At 33.3% G+C, this 22,305-nt stretch overlaps 2 protein-coding genes across 2 annotated transcripts; both read left to right on the plus strand.

Moving 5' to 3' along the window:
• The first annotated feature begins 4,800 nt into the window (after positions 1-4,800).
• LOC142634060 (coniferyl alcohol acyltransferase-like) lies at positions 4,801-7,968 on the plus strand. The gene is made up of 2 exons (XM_075808329.1): positions 4,801-5,349; positions 6,964-7,968. Exons 1-2 carry the CDS (start codon positions 4,927-4,929, stop codon positions 7,906-7,908), a joined length of 1,368 nt encoding a protein of 455 aa, XP_075664444.1. The 5' UTR covers positions 4,801-4,926; the 3' UTR covers positions 7,909-7,968.
• An 8,731-nt stretch (positions 7,969-16,699) lies between these two features.
• On the plus strand, positions 16,700-21,476 carry LOC142633875 (organic cation/carnitine transporter 7). Its single transcript, XM_075808130.1, has 6 exons — positions 16,700-16,839; positions 17,873-18,141; positions 18,984-19,221; positions 19,808-20,336; positions 20,457-20,659; positions 21,197-21,476. The coding sequence occupies exons 2-6, from the start codon at positions 17,873-17,875 to the stop codon at positions 21,443-21,445; spliced, it is 1,488 nt and encodes a 495-aa protein (XP_075664245.1). The 5' UTR covers positions 16,700-16,839; the 3' UTR covers positions 21,446-21,476.
• Positions 21,477-22,305: the final 829 nt, after the last annotated feature.

The following is a 22,305-nucleotide window of genomic DNA, read 5'->3' on the forward strand; positions in this document are numbered from 1 at the left end:
TACAGTATTACTGAGCATGATATATGTACCTACATTAAACATGGTATGCACCGATTACTAAACATTAAACATGGTATGTAGTTAAGTACGTACCTATAAATTGTGTCTCATATAGCTCTCTTTGTTCAAGCTCCCACGTCTTATTACCTAGTCTCTTGTACTCCTGTTTTTGGCATCTCTCTCTCTCTCTCTCTCTCTCTCTCTCTCTCTCTCTCGTTTGGTGCATTGCATCAAGTGGTCCAGCCCACACTTTGGCTTAGCTCAGTCAATGAGCTTGTTACACAAGCTGCTGAGAAGCCAGCAAATTTAAAGGAGCTTCCTGGATAAGCTTGCCAAAAAGGAAGAGTAGAAGTTATAATTTTTTGCACAAAAGTCAAGCCACGTTTATCAAGATGTGACTATTGAGTTGTGAGTGTCCTACAAGCAAGGGAAGAAAGAAAAAAAATGAAGAAATATAAAGTAGGGCCATTGGCCATTAGGTGGTGTGAGAGTCCCTGAGAAAGTGAGGACTAAGGGTAGGGTGAAAATACTCTCTCCGTTTCAATTTGTTTGTTCGATTTAAAAAGTCAAACTTTTTAAAAAAATATCATTTATTGTCTTATCTGCCTTATAAAAATGTATAAATTTATAAAACTACCCTTAAATAAATTATTAGTTTTTTTAAAAAAAAAGAGTTATTCTTAATGAGAGAACTAAAAAGGTGCCTCAATTAGATTGATCTTTTAAATATTTGTTAGTTTTCTTTTCAAATAATTTTGAAGATAAAGTAGGGTTATAATAGGAATATTAGTAAATTAATAACTTACATTTTTAGAAACATGACAATATTTTGGAATGTCTGAATTATGACCCGACTCGAAATAATATTGTTACAATTTTTAATTGGAGATTTTCTGAGGCTTAGAGCGGAGGCCCAAGCCGTAGTGCTCATAGACAAGCCACATGAAAATTTTTGTGGCCCATTTTTGTAGCTCATTGTGAATTTTATGCACAGGATATAAAAACTGTTGTTTTGGAGATTGGGGTTTTTATGTAATTTTTTGAGAGAAAAAAACTGTGCTACTGCACTTTGTATTTTTTATAATAATAGTGAAATCCTACAACTCCTTGGACATAGGAAAATTGTCAAACCACATAAATACTATCTTGTGTGTGTTTATTTTTCTTTGGTATATATTTTTCTCTATTTTTGCATCTCATAGATCTGGGAATTTCACACATTCCCATCAAGAAGAAGGAAAGGTATCAGGAAACAGGAATCGAGAAGTTTGACGGCATAGACTCTAGCTATTAGAAGATGTAGATCGAAGATTATCTGTATGGGAAGAAATTACAACTTCCTCTTTTGGGGAAGAAGCCAGATGGTATGAAAGATGAAGAATGGAGTCTTCTTGATAGACAAGTGCTACGAGTTATACAATAAACTCTATCAAGATCAATTACACACAATGTTGTGATGGAAAAGACTACAGTGGATCTAATGAAGGCTTTTTCTAGCATGTATAAAAAGCTTTCGGCTAACAACAAGGTGCATCTGATGAAGAAGTTGTTTAATCTGAAGATTGTGGAAGGTACTCTTGTGGCCCAGCATTTGAATGAGTTTAATACCATCACAAATCAATTGTCCTCTACGGAGATTAATTTTGATGATGAGATTCGTTTATTGATTGTTTTGGCTTCTTTTTCAAACAGTTGGGAGGTCATGAGAATAGCAATGAGCAATTCTACAGGGAAAATCAAATTCAAATATAATAATATTTGAGATTTGATTATGAGCAAGGAGGTTTGCAGAAGAGATGCATATAAAAACAATGCACAAGATCAAGCTCTTGTCAGGGTATAAATAAAACTAGAGGGACTAATTATTAGTCTAAATTTAATGACAGGTCACAATCAAAAGGTAGATCTTAATTTAAGGAGATGAAAGAATGCTTCCATTGTGGGAAAAATGGTCACATAAAAAGAAACTGTTTGGCATTGGAATAAAGAACAAACTGAAGACAAAGATGAAAAGAATGATAATGAGAAGAATGCTACAGCTTATGATTGATGAGAATGTTGTGATGCTCTCTCTTGAAGAGCAAAAGTGTGAGCATGTTGCTAAAAATGATGTTAAGTGAGTTGTTGATTCACCAGCTTCCAACCATGTTATCCCTTCAAAAGGGTTGTTTACCACATACAAAGCAGGTGACTTTGGTGTTGTGAAGATGGGTAACTCCAATTATTCAAAATTTTGAGAATTATTGATTTGTGCATTAAGACAATGTTGGTTTCATGCTGATATTAAAGGATATACGACATGTTCTAGATTTAAGGATTAATGTGTTTTTTACATTGGCTATGGATCAAGCTGGTTATTATAACCATCTTGGCAATGGAAGATGGAAAATTTCTAAAGGACTATTGGTTGTTGCAAGAGGACATGCTTGTTGCGGTATGTACAAGACTCATATGAAGGCCTGTAAAAAGAAGTTCAATGCAAACATTTTTTTTTTTTTTTGAGAAAACTCCACAACTATGAGTTAGAGTTAATGGTATTGCAACCAAGAGAGTAAAATTCTCTCTACCTAACAGTGCTTCAAATGAGGAAGTGATATTTAATGAAAATTTTCATGATGCTAGGAATAATGATGAAGTGAAAGATCATAAAGATATTGAGCAAGGGAAGCAATATCCTCCACTAGAAATTGTTGAACCTCTTGAACTTCCTATTCAGTAAAATTGACAAGGATAGAAGGTGTAAGGGTACGGTTGTTGTAGGGCTACGTGTTGATATAGGTCATTATTCCAATGGGTCCAATGCTCACCCCACCCTTGTTGTAAACTCATGATCACCAATGAAGCAATCTCGAACTACAACCTGTAGTGATAAAATTTAGTCATTACTCTTAACTAGCTTATAACCCGCATAATGTGCGGGATACTTTTATTTATTATAAAAGACAAACTATAGGTGAAAATTTAAAAATTTCATAATTAGATAATACCAAAAAAAAATTGCAAGAAAAAAACCTAAATTCAAAGAGTCTTACATAGAGACAATGAAATGTAATCTTGAAATTTCTTGCTCATTCAACAAAATTTGAAATAGACCCAAAAAAAAAGTTTTCCACTGTACACTAGTACCATCAAATCATATTTATGGCCATGGGTGCGGCTTGTGTCTAGTGAAAGTTTTCACGACACAGCAGGATTCAGACACGTGTCCAAATCCTGCTGTGTCCAGTGAAAACTTTCACTGGACACAAGATGGCCATAACATCATAACCAACCTAATACACTAGTTCTATCAAATCATAAAGCCATCTTGTCAAAAGGAAAATACTTAATTATTTATTTGTATATATACGACCAAGAATTTAACATCAAGTATATAACGTTAGTGGATTGTAATTTCCAAAAGAAATTTACTTTTTCAGTGTATATAAAACCAACACCAAGAATATATGAACAGTATTTAAATGGTTCATAAATGGTTTTCAACAAAAACAAAAAAAAAAAAAAAAAGGTTCATAAACACGGTAGAGAACTCTTTAATATCTCCAAGAACTCTGTTTAGAAAAAAAAATCTCCAAGTACTCTTTTCACCATAAACACGCGCGGTAGAATATGGAAGAGAGAGAGAGAGAGCAATGTTGGCTTACCTAAAGAGAGTGCATTTTCGGTAGAAGTTGCCGGGACCTCTATGAGATGTGACACACAGAACATGTGGTCTGTGTTAGGAACTTCCTATTCAGTAAAATTGACAAGGATAGAAGGTGTAAGGCTATGGTTGTTGTAGGGCTACGTGTGGATATAGGTCATTATTCCAATGGGCCACCCCACCCTTGTTGTAAACTCGTGATCACAAGTGAAGCAATCCCAAACTACAACCTGTAGTGATAAAACTTAGTCATTACTCTTAACTAGCTTATAACTCGCATAATGTGCGGGATACTTTTATTTATTATAAAAGACAAATTATAAGTGAAAATTTAAAAATTTCATAATTAGATAATACCAAAAAAAAAATTGCAAGAAAAAAACCTAAATTCAAAGAGTCTTACATAAAGACAATGAAATGTAATTTTTAAATTTCTTGCTCATTCAACAAAATTTGAAATATACCCAAAAAAAAAAAAAATTCCACTGTACACTAGTAAATTCAAATCATAAATATAGTTCTCTCGTGTTTTGTTTTCTTCCTCGAACACAAGTAATCTCTATTTAATCGTTGTTCCACCGACAGATTCGACACAGTAATTAAAGATTGTGGTCCTTCCTCTGTTACCATGGTGACAGGACACCCACATTCGACCTTGAAATCCTCTTTCATTAAGCACCTCCTAGTACTAGAGTGATACCTTGCACTACTCTATACCAAAAAAAGGTAAAAAAAAAAAAATCTTAAAAAAACTATAAAATGTACTGCATAAAGTTTACAAATAATGTGATAATATCATAACAATGTTAGCGATTAGTCAATTTCAAAAAATTTCAGTAATAGAGCAACGCAATACTCTCTTTTCTCGTATAGTAGTATTAAGTCACCTAATAATTTTTTTAATCATATGGAACATAACATTAATTTCATTTTCATTAAGTTGTTTATTTTATTAATATGGATTAGTGTTTCTATTCTGGGAGTATTTAATAATTTTTTGGTTGAAGCTACTGCAACATGAGATTACATATTGCTAAACATTGATAAGTACCTATTACTGAACATGCATGATATATTGATATATGTCATACATGATATGTACCCGTTACTAGATGTTAAACGTGATATGTACCTATTACCAAACTTGATTATTTACTTATGTACCTATAAATTTATGTCTCATATAGCTATCATTGTTCAAGCTCACACTAGTCTTGTACTCCTATTTGTGCCATCTCTCTCTCTCTCTCTCTCAAAGAGAGATTAGACACATAAACATAAGCATGAATACTAAAGAGGTGGAGGTGACTCTGATCAAGAAAGAGGTGGTGACAGTGCAGTTGCCAAAGAATGAGGACCATTGGCTACCACTCTCTAACCTAGATTTGTGTATTTTACATCCATTGGATTTTAGTATCTTCTTATGTTACAAGAAGCCTACTTATAAAGACAATGGGAACTCTATGGCCATGGTTGAGGTTCTCAAAAAGGCCTTGAAAGAAGCTCTAGTGCCCTACTATTTCCTTGCTGGTGAGAAAGTGCCAGACTCCATGGGTGAGCATAAGCTTCACTGCAACAACCGTGGGGTTGACTTCACGGAAGCTTTTGCATATATAGAGCTTCAAAAACTCAATTTGAATGAACCTGATGAGACCATTGGCTGCAAACTTGTACCCAAGAAGAAGAATGGCGTGCTGGCTGTCCAGGTTTGCCAAAAGTGTAGAAAATTAAAGTGTTATTATTTTGAAAAATACATTGCTAAACAAATATGAAAAATCCTAAAACTTTCACCAATTTTAATACAAAAAACTCAAAGCATTTATATCAAGTTGTGCAAAAGTTCATCTCTATTTTAACATAAGAATCAACTTTTTCTATTTTACATATATTATCATTTTAAAAAAAACTCGTATAAAATCATCTATTTTGTTAAAATATCAATTTTCATAGTTTTTATTATTTCTCTCTCTTACACACCACAACCACTATCCACTCTCTTTCTTCGTCCTTGGAAAATGCAAAGAAAGTATAAGGAAAAAAATACACAACAACAGTAGTCATGTAAATTTGTATGGCAACTATAGCTAGAATTGATATTGAACAAGAGATGCATAAATTTTTTTTTTTTTTTTTTTTTTGAGAAACACACACAAGGAGTGAGAAAGAGGTTCTAATAAAAATGCATACCACCAAGTCCACTTAAAAGTCACACTTTTAAGTGGAGTTGGGGTAAATTATACTACATAGAACACACCCTCTTAAATAATGTTGGACAATTATCCACACTGATGTGCATGCTATTTAGCGTTACTTGGCCAAAGACTGATGCAAGTGCTATAATGCAGTGATAAATATAATTAATGTCACTTGAAAAACAAATATATATATATATATATATATATATATATATATATATATATATATATATATTACTTGTTTATGATTGAGTGATTGACAACATATCAATTTATAAGGCATACGTAACAGTAAAATTTGTGATATTTCTAAAATTACTCAACTAATTATATTACCTCCATCTCATTTTGGTTTTTCACCTAAAAATTAAAGATGAATGTTTTTGAAGCACTAATATTCTAAGACACAATATAACTTTCCATCCATCAATTTAAAAACATACAAAGCAAAAGGACAAAATAAATGAACTTTTTTAATCAAATAATAATAATTATTGGAATCCAAAAATTTCACGTTCATTTTTATAATTGTTGATATTGTAAGCAATAATTTAGATAACATTACTTTCACCTAGACCCACTACTGACTCCATTTTAAAAAACATCCTAATGTGTCATGAAGTTTACAAAATTAAATTTAGCCATATGTGTGTGTGTGTGTATTTTTATATACATGTATGTGTGTGTGTGTGTAATATTGGAAAATTTATAAAATTATGCTCCTTAAGGTCTCAAAGTGGAAAATATTTTGGATATTTCAAAGAGTAAAGTATGGATACTAATCACATAAAGCTTATGTTGTTGAAGTGATACCAATAAACATTTAGCTACGGTCAAGTTGTAAACCATTTTTTATTATAGAAAATTTGATAAAAGAAATAGTAAATAGACAAAATGCAAGAAGTAGTACCTTTTTTTTTCAAATAAGTTAAGATACACAAAAAATTTCACAATTGTTATGAAATTAAAAATGGTCTATGGTGCTCCCATGTAAAATTGCATTGCACTAGTCACAATCCGTCACCTCAAATATTATAAGACCATAATTTGTTTTTTGTGTAGCATTGCACTAGTCACAATCCCCCTAGGTTTTGCTGAAACTAATACAATGATACCTACTTGTAGGCAACTGGGTTCAAATGTGGTGGTCTTGTACTGGCATGCACATTTGACCATCAGATAGTAGATGCATACTCGGCAGGCATGTTTCTTGTTTCATGGGCTGAGATTGCTCAATCTAAACCCTTCTCTTCACTACCAACTTTCAACTGCGTGATGCTCAATCCTCGACATCCCGTTTCCTTTGATCCTTCCCTTCACAACTTGTATGTCCCCATCACCATGTTCAACCCTTCCAATGATCCAGAACCCAGTGCCAACCATTTTGAGAACCGCATATGCTTAGTTAAGGCAGACATAATTAACCAACTCCAATCACAAACCAGCACCAAGGAAAGTAAAAGGACTAAACTAGAGTCTTTCAGTGCACTTTTGTGGAAAATTAGTGCCAAAAGTGCTAAAAACAAAAGGGTATCAAAATTGGGTATTGTTGTTGATGGCAGGACAATGCTTAGCTTTGGAGACAAAGAGAAAACGTCACTAATGTCTTCTTACTTTGGAAACGTCTTGTCTATTCCCTATGATACTAAGAAAATTGATGAGCTTATTGAAAAACCATTGAGTTGGGTGGCTAATGAAGTTCATGGATTTTTGGAAGGTGCAAAGACTAAAGAACATTTCTTGGATTTGATAGATTGGGTGGAGGCTCATCGCCCAGTGCAAAGTTTGGCAAAGGTATATAGTAGTGGCAACAAAGAAGGACCAGCTTTGGTGGTTTCATCAGGACAACATTTTCCAATATCAAAGGTGGATTTTGGGTGGGGAAAGAGTGCATTTGGGTCATTCTATTTTCCATGGGGTGGGAATGTTGGGTATGTGATGCCAATACCAAGTCCATCTGGTAATGGTGATTGGGTGGTGTACATGCACATGTTGAAAAGGGAACTGGAGTTGATAGAGTGTGAGGCTGCACATGTGTTTAAGCCTTGCACTTCAGATTGTCTTAATTGACATTTATCATTGCCTCCAATTATGCAATGACAGTACAAAAATAAACTCATTTATTTCAAATGTGTGGAGTGAGGAAAATCATTAGTGTGATTATTAGTGAAACTAGTAATTCTCCATTCATATGTGCAAGATTGGTTGAAGACAGATTAGCATTTGACACATTAAAAAATTACTTTAATACACCATTTCACAACCCTCCCCCCTCCCCCGCAACCTCCACCACCATAAAACCCAAAATCGCAATCTAGCGCCACCATAAATTAATCCACAACCACCACCAAAATTGCAACCCACTATCATCCAACCACCACCACCACAAGCCTTCACAAAACCCAAATCAAATAAAAAATCCATCTCAAAACATAAATAATAAAATAAACCCATAAAACCCAAATAAAAAAACCTCATCACTAATTTGAGAAATTCAAGGCGGAGCAAGGTGTCTATGGCCATGGAGATAACCACAAATCTAATGGACAAAAAAAAAAAAACAAATCTGAAAAGAAAAACCAGCCAAAAATCTAAGCATTCACAAAGAAAAAAAAAAAATTTAAATCCAATACTGACCTTCTAACTTTCAGCTTTTTTTATTTCAGTCTTCTAACTTTCAGTTTTGTCATTTCAATCTTCTAACTTTCAAATATTACCAATTTGGTATTCTGTTAACCATCTGTTAACTATCTCCGTTAAATAAGCAAAATAACATCATTTTAGTTTTTTTTTTTAATTTTCGTAATTAAAAGAAATTTAAAAAAAAAAAACTGCTATTAAATAAATAAATAGATAAAAACATTTAGGGGAATGATGTTGTTCCCCTTACCTGAAATCAAAACACAATTCCTACCTAATTAGAACACAAATCATGTAAAGTTTCTCCCATCAAATTGGTACTCCTTTATGGCAGCTTCAGCTAGAAAAGAAATTAAGCCAAGAAATCCAAGGAAAAGAAAAGTGAACAGAGACTTCTTCCTACACACCAAGAGAGAGAGAGGCTTCAAAGATCTCAGCTTGTTATCAAAAATGGTTACTTTCAGGTTCCACCAGTACCAAGTTGTTGAGTGTGCTTTGCCCACTAAATCCGATGAGCACCCTAAGATTTACCGCATGAAGCTCTGGGCCACGAATGAGGTTCCCGCCAAGTCCAAGTTCTGGTATTTTCTGAGGAAGCTAAAGAAGGTTAAGAAGAGCAATGGCAAGTGCTTGCTATTAATGAGATCTCTAAGAAGAACCCAACCAACAAAAGTGAACATAGATAAGACTCTAGCCATTTTCCTAGTCAAAAAAAGCTTCCAGTGTAGTGTTTGTATGGATGAGACACAAGTGTAATGACTTGAGGTGGATATATGTATGTATAGAGGTAATGGATGGATATCAGTTTGTTAGAGGAGAAGTGGTGGTGGATGATTAGGTAGGAATTGTGTTTTGATTTCAGGTAAGGGAAACGATGTCGTTCTCCTAACTTTTTTTTTTTTTGAATAACAATTTTTTTAATTTCTTTTAATTATGAAAAATTTTATAATAAAAAAAAAAAAACAAACAAACAAAACGACGTCGTTTTGCTCATTTAACCGAGACAGTTAACAGATGGTTAACAGAATACTAAATTGACAACAATTGAAAGTTAGAAGATTAAAATGACAAAACTGAAAGTTAAAGAATTGAAATAAAAAAATGCTGAAAGTTAAAGGGTCAATTTTAAATTTTTGCCCAAAAAAAAAAAAAAAACCCTTGCCACTTGACTGAATCCATGCCACCAAGTACCAACCACCCAAGTGGTTAAGGCTGCAAATATAGACTTGGAAGAGGAGATAGGCGTACGTTCGTCCGAATTCGAATCTTCTGTTTCACTTTTCCTGCTCCACTCTATACTCCACCAATAAAAACTTGTCACGTATTCACCTAATTAATTAAATACTATCATTATTGACTTATTAATGCCACGTATTTAATTAATTAGATGAACACGTGACAAGTTTTTATTTGTGGAGTATAGAGTAGAGCAGAAAAAGTGGGACAGAAGATTTGGATCCCCTCCAGAAAAGTAAAATTAAAAATAAATAAAGTGATTCAAATGAGAGAGAGAGAGAGAGAGAGAGAGAGAGAGAGAAGAGGAGAGCGGCAGAAGTGAAAGAATAAAAATAAATAAAAATTAGAACATGCTACGGTACCCTTCTATGGTTCTAAAAAAATTTATGGAACATATTTGTTAACGTTTGGTGTACTATATGCTTGGCACATCTGATGCGATGCTTTAAATTATGTTTCATATAGCTCATATTGTTCACAAGGTTTTCAGGCCAGAACCGGACCGAGAGGTCGGACCGTGAAAACCAAGAACCGGATGAAAATCCAGTTTTTTAAGCATAGAGAATAGGGCATATGTGACAATTTCATGAACTCCTAAAACCGTGGTTGAACCCCTAAAACCGAGGTTGGACCGTGCGCAATTTTCTTTTTTAAACAACTTAACACAATTTTATTCTACTTAATTAAATTATCCATCTCTTACAATGAATAAAACAAAATTATAATTAAAATCCATCAAAGATATTCAACTTTACTTCAAAAATTAATCATAAATTTTAATGTTTTCATGATTATTATTTTATTTTATTAACTTTCTTATTTAATTATTAAATATATGCTTGAATATTATTAAATTTTCCTCACATATATAGATATATTAGTCAATTTTGCTAGTTTCATAAATTTAATATCTATATTTAGGTTTTAATTAATTATTAAATTAATTATGATGTCATCACGGTTCAACCTCGGTTCGACCTCAAAAACCACGAACTTCTCCTTTTTACGGTTCAATGAACAGTTCGAATCTGAAAACCTTGATTGTTCATGCTTCCTCAGCCTCACCTAGTTCCATACACTACTCGTATTTTTTCCACCATCTCTCTCTCACACACAAAACACCTAATGGTTTAAAAGCTCTGTGACCAAAAAGCTGGCGGTGGCAGTAAAGTTGCCAAAGCAGAATCATTGGCAACCACTGTCAACCCTAGACATGGGTTTTATATATGCCGGTAGTGAATTACAGTTTCTTCTTTTTGTTTCAAGAAGCCAATGGTTAAGGTCCACCTTTAAAGACAGCTGGACCCTTAAGTCCATGGTTGAGATCCTCAAGAAGGCATTGGCAGAAACTCCGGGGTGCCCTACTACACCTTTGCTAATTGAGATAGTGCCAAATGTTGAAACTATTATTACAAAATAGTGAATTTAATCATTCAATTCTAATCATTATCAAACAAGTAACAAGATAGTCGACGAGCTTTTATAAAAATAAAAAATAAAAAAAATCCCAAGTTGGATAGCAAATGAAGTTCGTGGAATTGTGGAAGGTGCAATGACTGAGGATCATTTCTTGGATTTGATAGATTGGGCAAAGGCCCATCGTCTGGTGCTTAGTTTTGTCAAAGATAAATATTGTCAGTGACAATAAAGAAGGTCCTGCTCTTGTGATTTCATCTGGTTTGAGGTTCCCACTATCAAAGGTGGATTTTGTTATGGGGAAGTTCGGCAATGACCGGCGTCAAGTTATTTCCCGGCGGTGGTGGGAATGTGGTTTGTGGTGCCAACATGAAACCCTTCTAGCAATGGTGATTGGGTGCTGTACATGCACCTCTCCAAATATGAAGGAGAAATTTGAATTTTGGTTTTGTAAGTAAAGCAAAGAATATTACTAAACTACTTCAAAGAAAGAATAATAAGAATTTTTATTTTAGTTTGCTTCCTTGAAAATATTTTATATTCAAATGTACATATATATATATAGACAACAAATAACTTTACTATTGTACTTGAATTATATAAGAACTCTTAAATATTATTAAATTGCTTTGGAGATTCCAGTGAATGATTGATGATCATCTTTTCATTTTTGCTGTTGATATGTTGTCTCAATACAACTTAATAAACTTTTTTTTCATAGGACTATTTTATTTTATATAAGATTTGATTGGATTACTTAATAAACTTTGATTTTTTGATTTGTTAATTATTATGCAATCATGCCTCTTGTATTTAGAATATACTTTTGCATTTAGAAGTCAATAGCTTATCCATTGAAATAGTGAAAGTTGCTTCACTTCTTGCCGTTTAGTAACTTTAGCTTCATTCTACAATCGCTTTCTTAAATTTGTGAGCAGTATGGTCCCTATTTCCATCCATTGCTAAATCCATCATTGTGTGTTGTTATGTCAAACTTTAGTCTAAAATAATAATGTTTTTTTAAAAACTTATATATTGTTCAACGCCCACTATTTTCCTATGCTGCAATATTGTTGAACAAAACATGCCAACGCCGCACTATTTCATAAAGCAAAAGGAATAAGATTTGGGCCAAGTTCATCTTAAAGCCCAATTTTCCTTCTAACAATAATAGTTTGTCTTAAACCCAAAATACAACATACATTTTGGATTGAGCTAATGGCCCGATACTTCACAAAATGGGCTCAAAACCTATATAGTTTGTACATCATGTAATAGTCTCCACTCTCATGGGCTTTATCATTTCTTCAACTCATGAATTGGGGTCATGGCTCATATTATTATCAAAATCATGTGATGGGCTCATGGGGCATACCTCTCTTGCCTCGTTGGTTTGGCTCAAAACCTCTATTTTTTGTGGGAGTTGAATTTGCGCCATAGTAAAACTCCAAACCCTCACTAGAACCTTAGACTCAAGAGAGGCCTTCAGACTCTAGTGTCATAATTTTTCTTTAAAAAAAAATTGAATAAACTTGTTTTAAAAACATAAATAAATCAGAGAGAGTCATATTTTGTAAGTATTTTAAGTGAAGTTAGAGATATATTTTTATCAAGTTGTCCTCAAGTTTTTTCTCAATTAAACATAAGGTTTAAAGGTATTTTTGAACCACATAAAAGTTCAGTTCAAAGAAAGGAATCCTCTTTTAAATAGTATAGATAAATAAATATACAGACACACACTAGCCTCATCACACGCGCTTTGAGCGCGATGAGCCTTTTTTTTTTTTTTGTCTAGTGTTATTATTTTTCTTTTTCTTTTTCTTTTTTAATTTTGGATAGGTTTGTTTGGAAAATATGAATTAATAGGAAAGTGTCCTATTTTGTAGGCATTTTTAAGTGGAGTTAGAAATATATTTTTACAGAATTGTTCTCAGATTTCTTTTTCTTTTTTTGTTAAACTTAAAGTTTATGGGTATTTTCTAAACTATATAAAAGTTCAATTCAAAAAAAGAAATCCTCTTACAAAGAGTATGTATATATATATATATGAGTTTTTTGATAAACTAATATATATGAATTTAAAGTTCAGAACTTTATACAACTTTAGTAGTTATGAAATAAGTTAATTAAAATTTATTTTTAAAGAATATTTAATTTATTTGAAAGTTTAGTACAAAGGAATAGAATGATTAAGAAAAAAACTATTATTCTTTCTTTTTCTCCCTCCCTTCTAAGCATTCTTTTAAAAAAAATAAGATAAGATAAACAGTCATTCCTTTTAATGAAAGGAATGTAAAATATTGATTTCATGATTTTCATCCCTACAATGAAAAGTAACAAATAAAATGTGAAGGGTAAAAAATAAACTCTTACTCACATTAAAAAAGAGCACTATTATATTCCTTTTTTTTATGATTTTTTTTTTTTTTTGAGAATCCCATTTTATTTTGATGATTTAATTCTTTCTTTTTATCTTTTAATTGAAAAGGTAAAGGAAGTAAACATGGCCAAAGCTTTTGCCCAATGCTCTAGAGATCTATTTTAGACATTCGCTTGTATCACATCAATTTAGTTTACCTCTGACTCTCCGAAAAAACCCACAACAACAACAACAACAACAACACCCCAAAAAAAAAAAAAAAAAGGAAAAGAGAAAAAAACAAAGAGAGAATGAAAAAAGACCAACAACCAAAAACTTGTTCCGAAGTCAAACGAACTGAAATCTGATCACATTTAATAAGAACCCAAAAAAAAAAATAAAACTCTTTTCCAGCTTTGACCAACTTATATTACAATCCTAAGAAACCAAACAACCATTTTGGCCTCTCTCTCTCTCTCTCTCTCTCTCTCTCTCTGTGTTTAGGCTGTTTGACCTTTTATCTTTCTTGCCCAAGAAGAAGAAGAAGAACCCAGTTTTTCCCAAGTGCATTTTTGTTCTCTCAAATAAAATATTTGTTGCATTCTGGGATTTCATTGTTGGGTCTATTTTGGAATTGTGGAAGCTGCAATGACTGAGGATCATTTCTTGGATTTGATAGATTGGGCAAAGGCCCATCGTCTGGTGCTTAGTTTTGTCAAAGATATATGTTAGTGACAATAAAGAATGACCTACTCTTGTTGTTTTATCTAGTTTGAGGTTCCCACTATCAAAGGTGGATTTTGTGATGGAGAAGGTCGGCAATGGCCGGCGTCAAGTTATTTCCCGGCGGTGGTGGGAATGCAGTTTGTGGTGCCTATATTAAACCCTTCTAACAATGGTGATTGGGTGGTGTTCATGCACCTCTCCAAAGGGGAATTGGAGTTGATAGAGCATGAGGCTAGTCATGTGTTTTGCCCATTGATGAGAGCCTCCATTTTTTATGGGTTTTTTTTTTTTTTTTTCTAATTCAATAATTATAATAATTTGAAGGAGAAATTTGAATTTTGGTTTCCCTAAGTAAAGCCGAGAATATTACTAAACTACTTTAAAGAAAGAATAATAAGAATTTGTGATTTGGTTTGCTTTCTTGAAAATATTTTATATTCAAATATACATATGTATATAAATAAAAGTTTGTTCACAAGATAACAAATAACTATGCTATTTTATTTAAATTACATGAAAACTTCTTAAATATTATCAAATTTCTTTGGAGATTCCGATGAATGATTGATGATCATGTCTTGATACGTTGTCTCAATACTTCTTAATAAACTTTTTTTTTTTTATAGGGCTACTTTTTTTTGGATAAGATTTGATAGGATTACTTTAAAAACTTGGTTGTTTGATTCGTTAATTATTATGCAATCATGTCTCTTGCATTTATCTTCTCAAAAAAAAAAAAATTGTCTCTTGTATTTAGAATATGCCTTTGCATTTAGAAGTCGATAGCTTATCCATTGGAATGGTGAAAAGCTGCTTCACTTCTTGCCGTATGGTAACTTTAGCTTCATTCTACATTGCCTTCTTAAATTTGTGAGCAGTATGGTCCCTATTTCTATCCTTTTTTTTTTTTTTTTTGAAAGTCATCCATTGTTAAATCCACCATTGTGTGTTGTTATGTCAAACTTTAGTCTAAAATAATAATGATTTTTAAAAAAATTATATATTGTTCAACGCCCACTATTTTCCTATGCTGCAATATTGTTGAACAATACATGCCAACGCGTTTTCTCACCCAAAAAAAAAAATGCCAACGCAGCACTATTTGATAAAGCAAAAGGAATAAGTCTTGGGCCAAGTTCATCTTAAAGCCCAATTTTCCGTCTAACAATAATAGTTTGTCTTAAGCCCAAAATACTCCATACATTTTGGATTGGGCTAATGGTCCGATACTTCACAAAATGGGCTCACGACCTATATATTTTTTACATCATGTAATAGTGTCAACTCTCATGGGCTTTATCATTTCTTCACCTAATGAATTGGGCCATGGCTCATATTATTATCAAAATCATGCGATGGGCTCATGAGCCATCTTTCCTGCCTCATAGGTTCGGCTCAAAGCCTCTATTTTTTATGGGAGTTGAACTTGCACAATAGTAAAACTCCAAACCCTCACTAGAACTTTAGGCTCAACTCAGGAGAGGCCATTAGACTCTTGTGTCATAATTTTCCTTTAAAAAAAAAAAAAATTGGATAAGCTTATTTTGAAAACATGAATGAGTAGAAGTGTGTTCTATGTTGTAAGTATTTTAAGTAAAATTGGAGATATATTTTTATCGGGTTGTCTTCAAGTTTTTTCCCAATTAAACGTAAAATTATTGGAGATATATTTCTAAACCACATAAAAGTTCAGTCCAAAAAGGAGAATTATCTTATATATAGTATAGATAGATATATGTACCTCATCACACACACTTTGAGTGTGTGATGAGTTTTTTTTTTTTTTTTTTGGTCTAGCATCTTTATTTTTCTTCTTCTTTTTTTTTAAAAAAATAAAAAATTAGATAGGTTTGTTTTGAAATTATAGATTAATAATAAAATGTCCTATTTTATAGCCATTTTTTTAGAGAGTTTCAACCTATATTTGTAGGCTCTTTAAATGGAGTTGAAAATATATATTTTGTAGAGTTGTCATCAAATATTTTTTTTCAATTAAACTTAAAGTTTAGTACAAAGGAATAGAATGGTTTAGAAAAAAAATTATTATTCTTTCTTTTTCTCCCTCCCTTCTAAGCATTCTATTAAAAAATAAGATAAGATAAACTATCATTCCTCTTAATGAAATGAATGTAAATTATTGATTTCATCCCTATCATGAAAAGCAACAAACAAAATGTGAAGGGTATTAAAAAAAAAAAAAAAAACTCTTGCACACATTAAAAAAGAGCACCATTATATTCCATTTTATTTTGATGATTTAATTCTTTCATTTTGTCTTTTAATTGAAAAAGTTAAGGAAGTAAAGATGACCAAAGCTTTTGCCCAATGATCTAGAAATCCATTAGTGCAGTTAACCTCTGACTCTCCGAAAAAACCCCACAACAACAACACCACCACCCCAAAAAAGAAGGAAAAGTAAAAAAAGAAAGAGAGAATGAAAAAGACCAACAACCAAAAACCTGTTCCGAAGTCAAACGAACTGAAATCTGATCACATTTAATAAGAACCCAAAAATATATATAACTCTCTCTCTCTCTCTCTCTCTCTCTCTCTCTGTTTTGGCTGTTTGACCTTTATCATTCTTGCCCAAGAACGAAGAAGAAGAAGAACCCAGTTTTTCCCAGGTTCGTTTTTGTTCTCTCAAATAAAATATTTGTTGCATTCTGGGATTTCATTGTTGGGTCTATTTTTAAGGCGCATATATTTGTGTTGTTTTGCATTTTCTTTTGTATGGTTTTAGAAATTTTTGATCTGTTAGATGTAGCTTCTTAATTGTACTTTCTATTTTCAATATAAGAGATCTTCCTCATTTCAATATATGAAAATTTTAATGTGCTAGATGGGCGAGTCTTTTTATTATTTACTTCATAGTTTATAGGATATAAAGAATATGATTTTAGCTGTAAGAACTATGAAGTGCTTTATGTAAAAGAATTTAAGTTCATTGAGCAACAGCACATTAACTAACTCCCTTAGAGAATGCAGCACGAGTGCCCCAACATCATGGGAATGTTTAAGAAACTGTTTTGAATGATGGTAATGATTGGAATTGTTAGATATACTTGATTTGTTTGCATATAGGTGTCTTTTATGAGTAAAAAAAAAAGGGTTTGTTTGTTGGTCACTTGAAATATGCCACCGATTTACTCACTTGGCATTACATGTTGGAATGCAAACCTTGTTCCAGTCTTGTGTTCCTTCAGTGTGTGTCTGTCTCGATATGTCTGTTGTTTCTCCTTTATCTGAACCATCGCGCTGGTATGACTTCATTATAAATACTTAAGAAGAGCAATTACTTCATTCCTTGGAAGTTACTTTGGGAATTTCCAATAGGAGGGAGTAATGCTGCTTGTAGATTTTGTCCATCTTGCAAGCAATCACTAGTTTCTTTATAATCATAGAATAGGAGTGACTTCTAATCAGGATATTGATCTTTTCGCTTTTTCATTTTCTTGTAACAATCATCCACTCAGTCTTGATATCATTGTGTTGGATTTCTAGTTGTGGCTGCAAGCCTGCTACTGTGTTCTACATCTGGTTAATCTGATGACCAAAAAGAGATTAAAAAAACAACATTTGTCATATACTATTAATGAATCTTCAATGTGCATCTCTTGTATTTTAAGTTAAATCAAGTCTTTTCCCCCATACTTGTAGATGGGAGATGAAACCCCAAAGTACACCGTTGAAGAAGCTATTGCGGCCATGGGGTTTGGAAAATTCCAAATTCTGGTGCTCACTTATGCTGGCATGGGTTGGATTTCAGAAGCAATGGAAATGATGCTACTTTCTTTTGTTGGACCAGCACTTCAGTCTGCATGGGATCTTTCTTCTAATGAAGAGAGCTTCATAACTAGTGTGGTATTTGCCGGCATGCTAGTTGGAGCATATACATGGGGCATAGTATCAGATAAGCACGGAAGGAGGTTATTCCTTTCATTTTTTTGTTAGTCATGTACAGTCTCTGCATTATTTGAACCGTCTTCATTTTCTGTAATCTTCCTACCATAATATTTATTTCAATGGCAGCTTTAGTCCTAAATTAATATAATCAGCTCTCAATACTTCAAAATGATTATGATAGCATTTTACATCAATATCTTGTATGGATGCTCCCTACCAACTAGAGATTGATATTAGAAGTGCGCAAGTCTAGATTCATTGTAAACCTCCACTTATTGTAAACACTTCTAAGATGACGTGGTGCAAATGTTTTGTGTAGAAGGTGACTCAGAATGTGGATTCAGTTTTGAGAGTGTATTTTCCTCATATGTAATCTGACTTTAGCATCACCCTCATTGTGAAACTTAATATTAGCATTTAAGATTTTTGCTTCTGCAACTTATCAAGTTAGAAGCCTTGTGGCTTGATCACCACAAACCACTGTGGATTTGATCCAGAGCCTCCTAATTTTCCCTCCCCCATTGTGGGATGCATATAAGCATTTGTTCCTATAGGAAGGAAAAAATACAAAAAAGAGGTTTGGAGGGGTGGGGGGAGGGGGGAGGGGGTAGGGGTGTTGACAGTGGAAAGTGCAGCTGCTACACTCTTGCTCTCTGAACATGACTTCTAACATCTTTTTCTTTCCAAATTTCCACAATTTTTCACTCGTATTAGTAACTTCAGTTTAGCTTACTTTTTACGGAAATTATATTTTATTCATTACTTTCTTAAAACTAGATTTTTTTTTTTAATTGAATGCATTTTTTTCACCGAATCTTAATAATTCTGCTTGCTATTTGTATTGCCTTCTTTCTTCTATTCTCAGGAAAGGATTCATTATCACAGCAACAGTTACTGGTGGAGCTGGTTTTCTGAGTGCTTTAGCCCCTAATTATACGACATTGATTATTCTTCGTTGTTTGGTTGGTCTTGGTTTGGGAGGTGGCCCAGTACTCTCATCCTGGTTTCTAGAGTTCATTCCTACTCCTAGTAGAGGCACTTGGATGGTTATTTTTTCAGCATTTTGGACTCTTGGAACTATTCTTGAGGCTTCTCTTGCATGGGTATGATTACCTTCTCATTTTGTCTGCTCATGCAATTCCTTACTAGATTTAGGTGTTTTTAATTTTTCCATTTTATTCTCATTTTTCTATATTTGGATTCAGGTAGTTAGGTAATCCTATTTAACCAAAAAGGCAGTTAGGTAATCCTAGTTTTATTAAAATAATTTGATTGTAATATTTAAGAAGGGACTTCATAGAATTTTTAGGGCCCTATTTAGAGGGAACTTTTTTTTCTAGTTTATATTGAGATTTTTTATGTCCTTGGACATTTCGTCTTCTCTGTTATGTTTAATCTTCTAGTCCCAGTGCCAACCTTACACAATGGACCTAGCTATTTTCTAACAAAGTTTTGCCATTGGTGTATGTAGCCTATAACGCTATGGTATTTGAGCATCATTGTCATCATAACCTGGGAAATCCTGATGTGGTGAGAAGTTTTGTGGTCATAATAACCTAGTAATTCATCCTGTGTTTTGTGGAATTCTTTCAATAAATCAGATGAAAGGATTTCCCTAGTTGAGATTGTGAATAAAAAGAAATTCTTCATTGGGCAGCTACCTTCATCTTTATGCTGTGTTATTTGTAGGTTGTCATGCCAAGGTTGGGTTGGAGGTGGTTACTTGCATTGTCGTCTCTCCCATCATCACTCCTCCTCATTTTCTATAGAGTGACACCCGAGTCACCTCGGTATTTATGCCTAATGGGTAGAACAACTGAAGCAATTGATGTTTTGGAGAAAATAGCCAGAATGAATGGAACAGAACTCCCTTGTGGCACTCTTGTTTCTGATCACCAAATTGAGTTACAAGAAAAGGGTAATGATCCATCAGAAGATGCAAATTTGCTCTCCCCAAGAACTGAAAATGCAATCCATAAGGGGATAGATTCTAATATAGGGGGCATCTCATCACTTTTTGTGCTTCTTTCACCAAAATTAGTTAGGTCTACCTTGCTTTTGTGGGTAGTATTCTTTGGGAACGCTTTTTCATATTATGGCCTTGTGCTGCTGACTTCTGAGTTGAACAATGGGAATAGTAAATGCATGCCGACTAAAGTGCAGTCACAAGAGTCCCAGGATGTGAACTACAAAAATGTATTCATTGCAAGTTTTGCAGGTAACCTGGTGTACTTATCTCAATATTATATTTATATATATATATTTGTATAAATGCACGTATATATTTAATACTCCTGGAAGGTAGCCAAGTGACATTTAACTATAATTTTCCCTGAAGAGTTTCCGGGGCTCCTCATAGCAGCTGCAACTGTAGATAGACTTGGTCGTAAGCTTTCTATGTCAGCTATGTTCTTCCTGTGTTGCTTTTGTCTACTTCCATTGGTATTCCATCAGCCTGAGGGTTTAACAACAGGCCTTCTTTTTGGAGCTCGCATATGCATCACAGCAACATTCACAATTGTATACATATATGCTCCTGAGGTAAATCATTGAATTAGTTTATCATCTTAAGAGGCAATAAGTATCATAATGTCTAGGTCAGTGCTTGAGAGAGAGAGAGACCACCTTCAGAATCTAAAGCCAAAATCGGGTTACAGTCAACAAGCCCATTTCAATTGTTAAAAAATGTTGATTGATATCTGGACAAACCAAATATTAGTGGACACAGATAGCCCTTACAGCACTTTTTCTTGTGGATCTCATAAATTTACCTCTTTTCATCTACTTTTGTTTGTGGAATTCTGATGATTGCATCTGAACTCTTTATTTGGATCCAATATCATCCAGATGCTTTAAGTTCTTCACAACTTTAACTTTTAATTTGTCTTAATTCGTTGTTTTAACCTATGGAAGAGACATTCATATGAAATTGAGTCATGGGCACTGGGCAGTTGAAAAATATGTTAGATTCTTTGTTTCTATACTCTTGTTTGTTAGTGTTAGTTTGCATGCTTATCCACAAAAGTGTTTCAATTAGTGGCAATAATATAATCTTTATATGATTTCACTGAAATGTAGATATACCCAACCTCAGTTCGAACAACAGGCGTTGGAATTGCAAGCTCCGTTGGAAGAATTGGTGGAATGTTATGTCCTCTTGTGGCAGTTGGCTTAGTACATGGTTGTCATCAAACAGCATCCATTTTTCTTTTTGAGATTGTAATATTCTTTTCAGGTATTTGTGTAGTGCTATTCCCTTTTGAAACCAAGGGCCGTGAATTGAGCGATACTGTATCTAGTCCAAAACATATTGCTGAATCAGCATGAATTGAGAATTAACCACAGTAAATTATGCTCACCCCCTCTGTTATACAATGATTTTTTTTTTTTGATAGGTAAAAGTATATTTAAGTAAAAATATACAATGATTGTTCAAATAAGATCATAGATTAACAGAATTTAACTTTAGCCTTCTGCTGTTTACTGAATGCTTATGATCTAAAATAATTTTCAAATTTATTAGACACATTTATGTGTCTGCTCATTCAATCACATCACATACGCACTAGACATGATCACCGTGAATATTGTTGGTGATTTTCTTAGAAATTAATGTATGTTATAAAATATCAATTTTTTTTAATAGTATGGGGGATTCGAACCTGATTCTCTTAAATAAAGGCAGGCAATGTCACTAAGCTACAAGGCTCTTGGCTATAAGAGCTCAAATATGTTTATTGGTAGATATGGATTTAAGGTTGAAGGTGCCAGTATTTTTGCACTTTTAGGGCTGTAACAAAGACCTTAGATAACCCTTTCTTCATCAAGCTAATGCATGGAGAGAGGCTCTAACTGTTGCATAGTATGTCCATTGAAAACAAACCCCACCCCACCCCCCAACTCCAGAATAAAAAAATAAAAAATAAACAAGATACAGATATTGATTTCATTTGCCATTTGTGGCTACATAATTTTCATTTTGTTGGAGTCGATGGCTAGACAATTATGCAACATTTACATTGCGTATATGATAATTGATTAGTTATGTATACTCATTTTCTGCATAGTTGATGGTACAAACTAGCAACCATTAACATTTTACATCTACCTGTCCATACCAATTATTGGTAGAGAGGCCAACATTTTACTTCCTCGCTTGTAGTAGAGGGTACTCATTGTCAAAATCA

The sequence above is a fragment of the Castanea sativa genome, chromosome 5, assembly GCF_040712315.1.
Source record: "Castanea sativa cultivar Marrone di Chiusa Pesio chromosome 5, ASM4071231v1".
In the NCBI taxonomy this organism is placed as follows: Eukaryota; Viridiplantae; Streptophyta; class Magnoliopsida; order Fagales; family Fagaceae; genus Castanea; species Castanea sativa.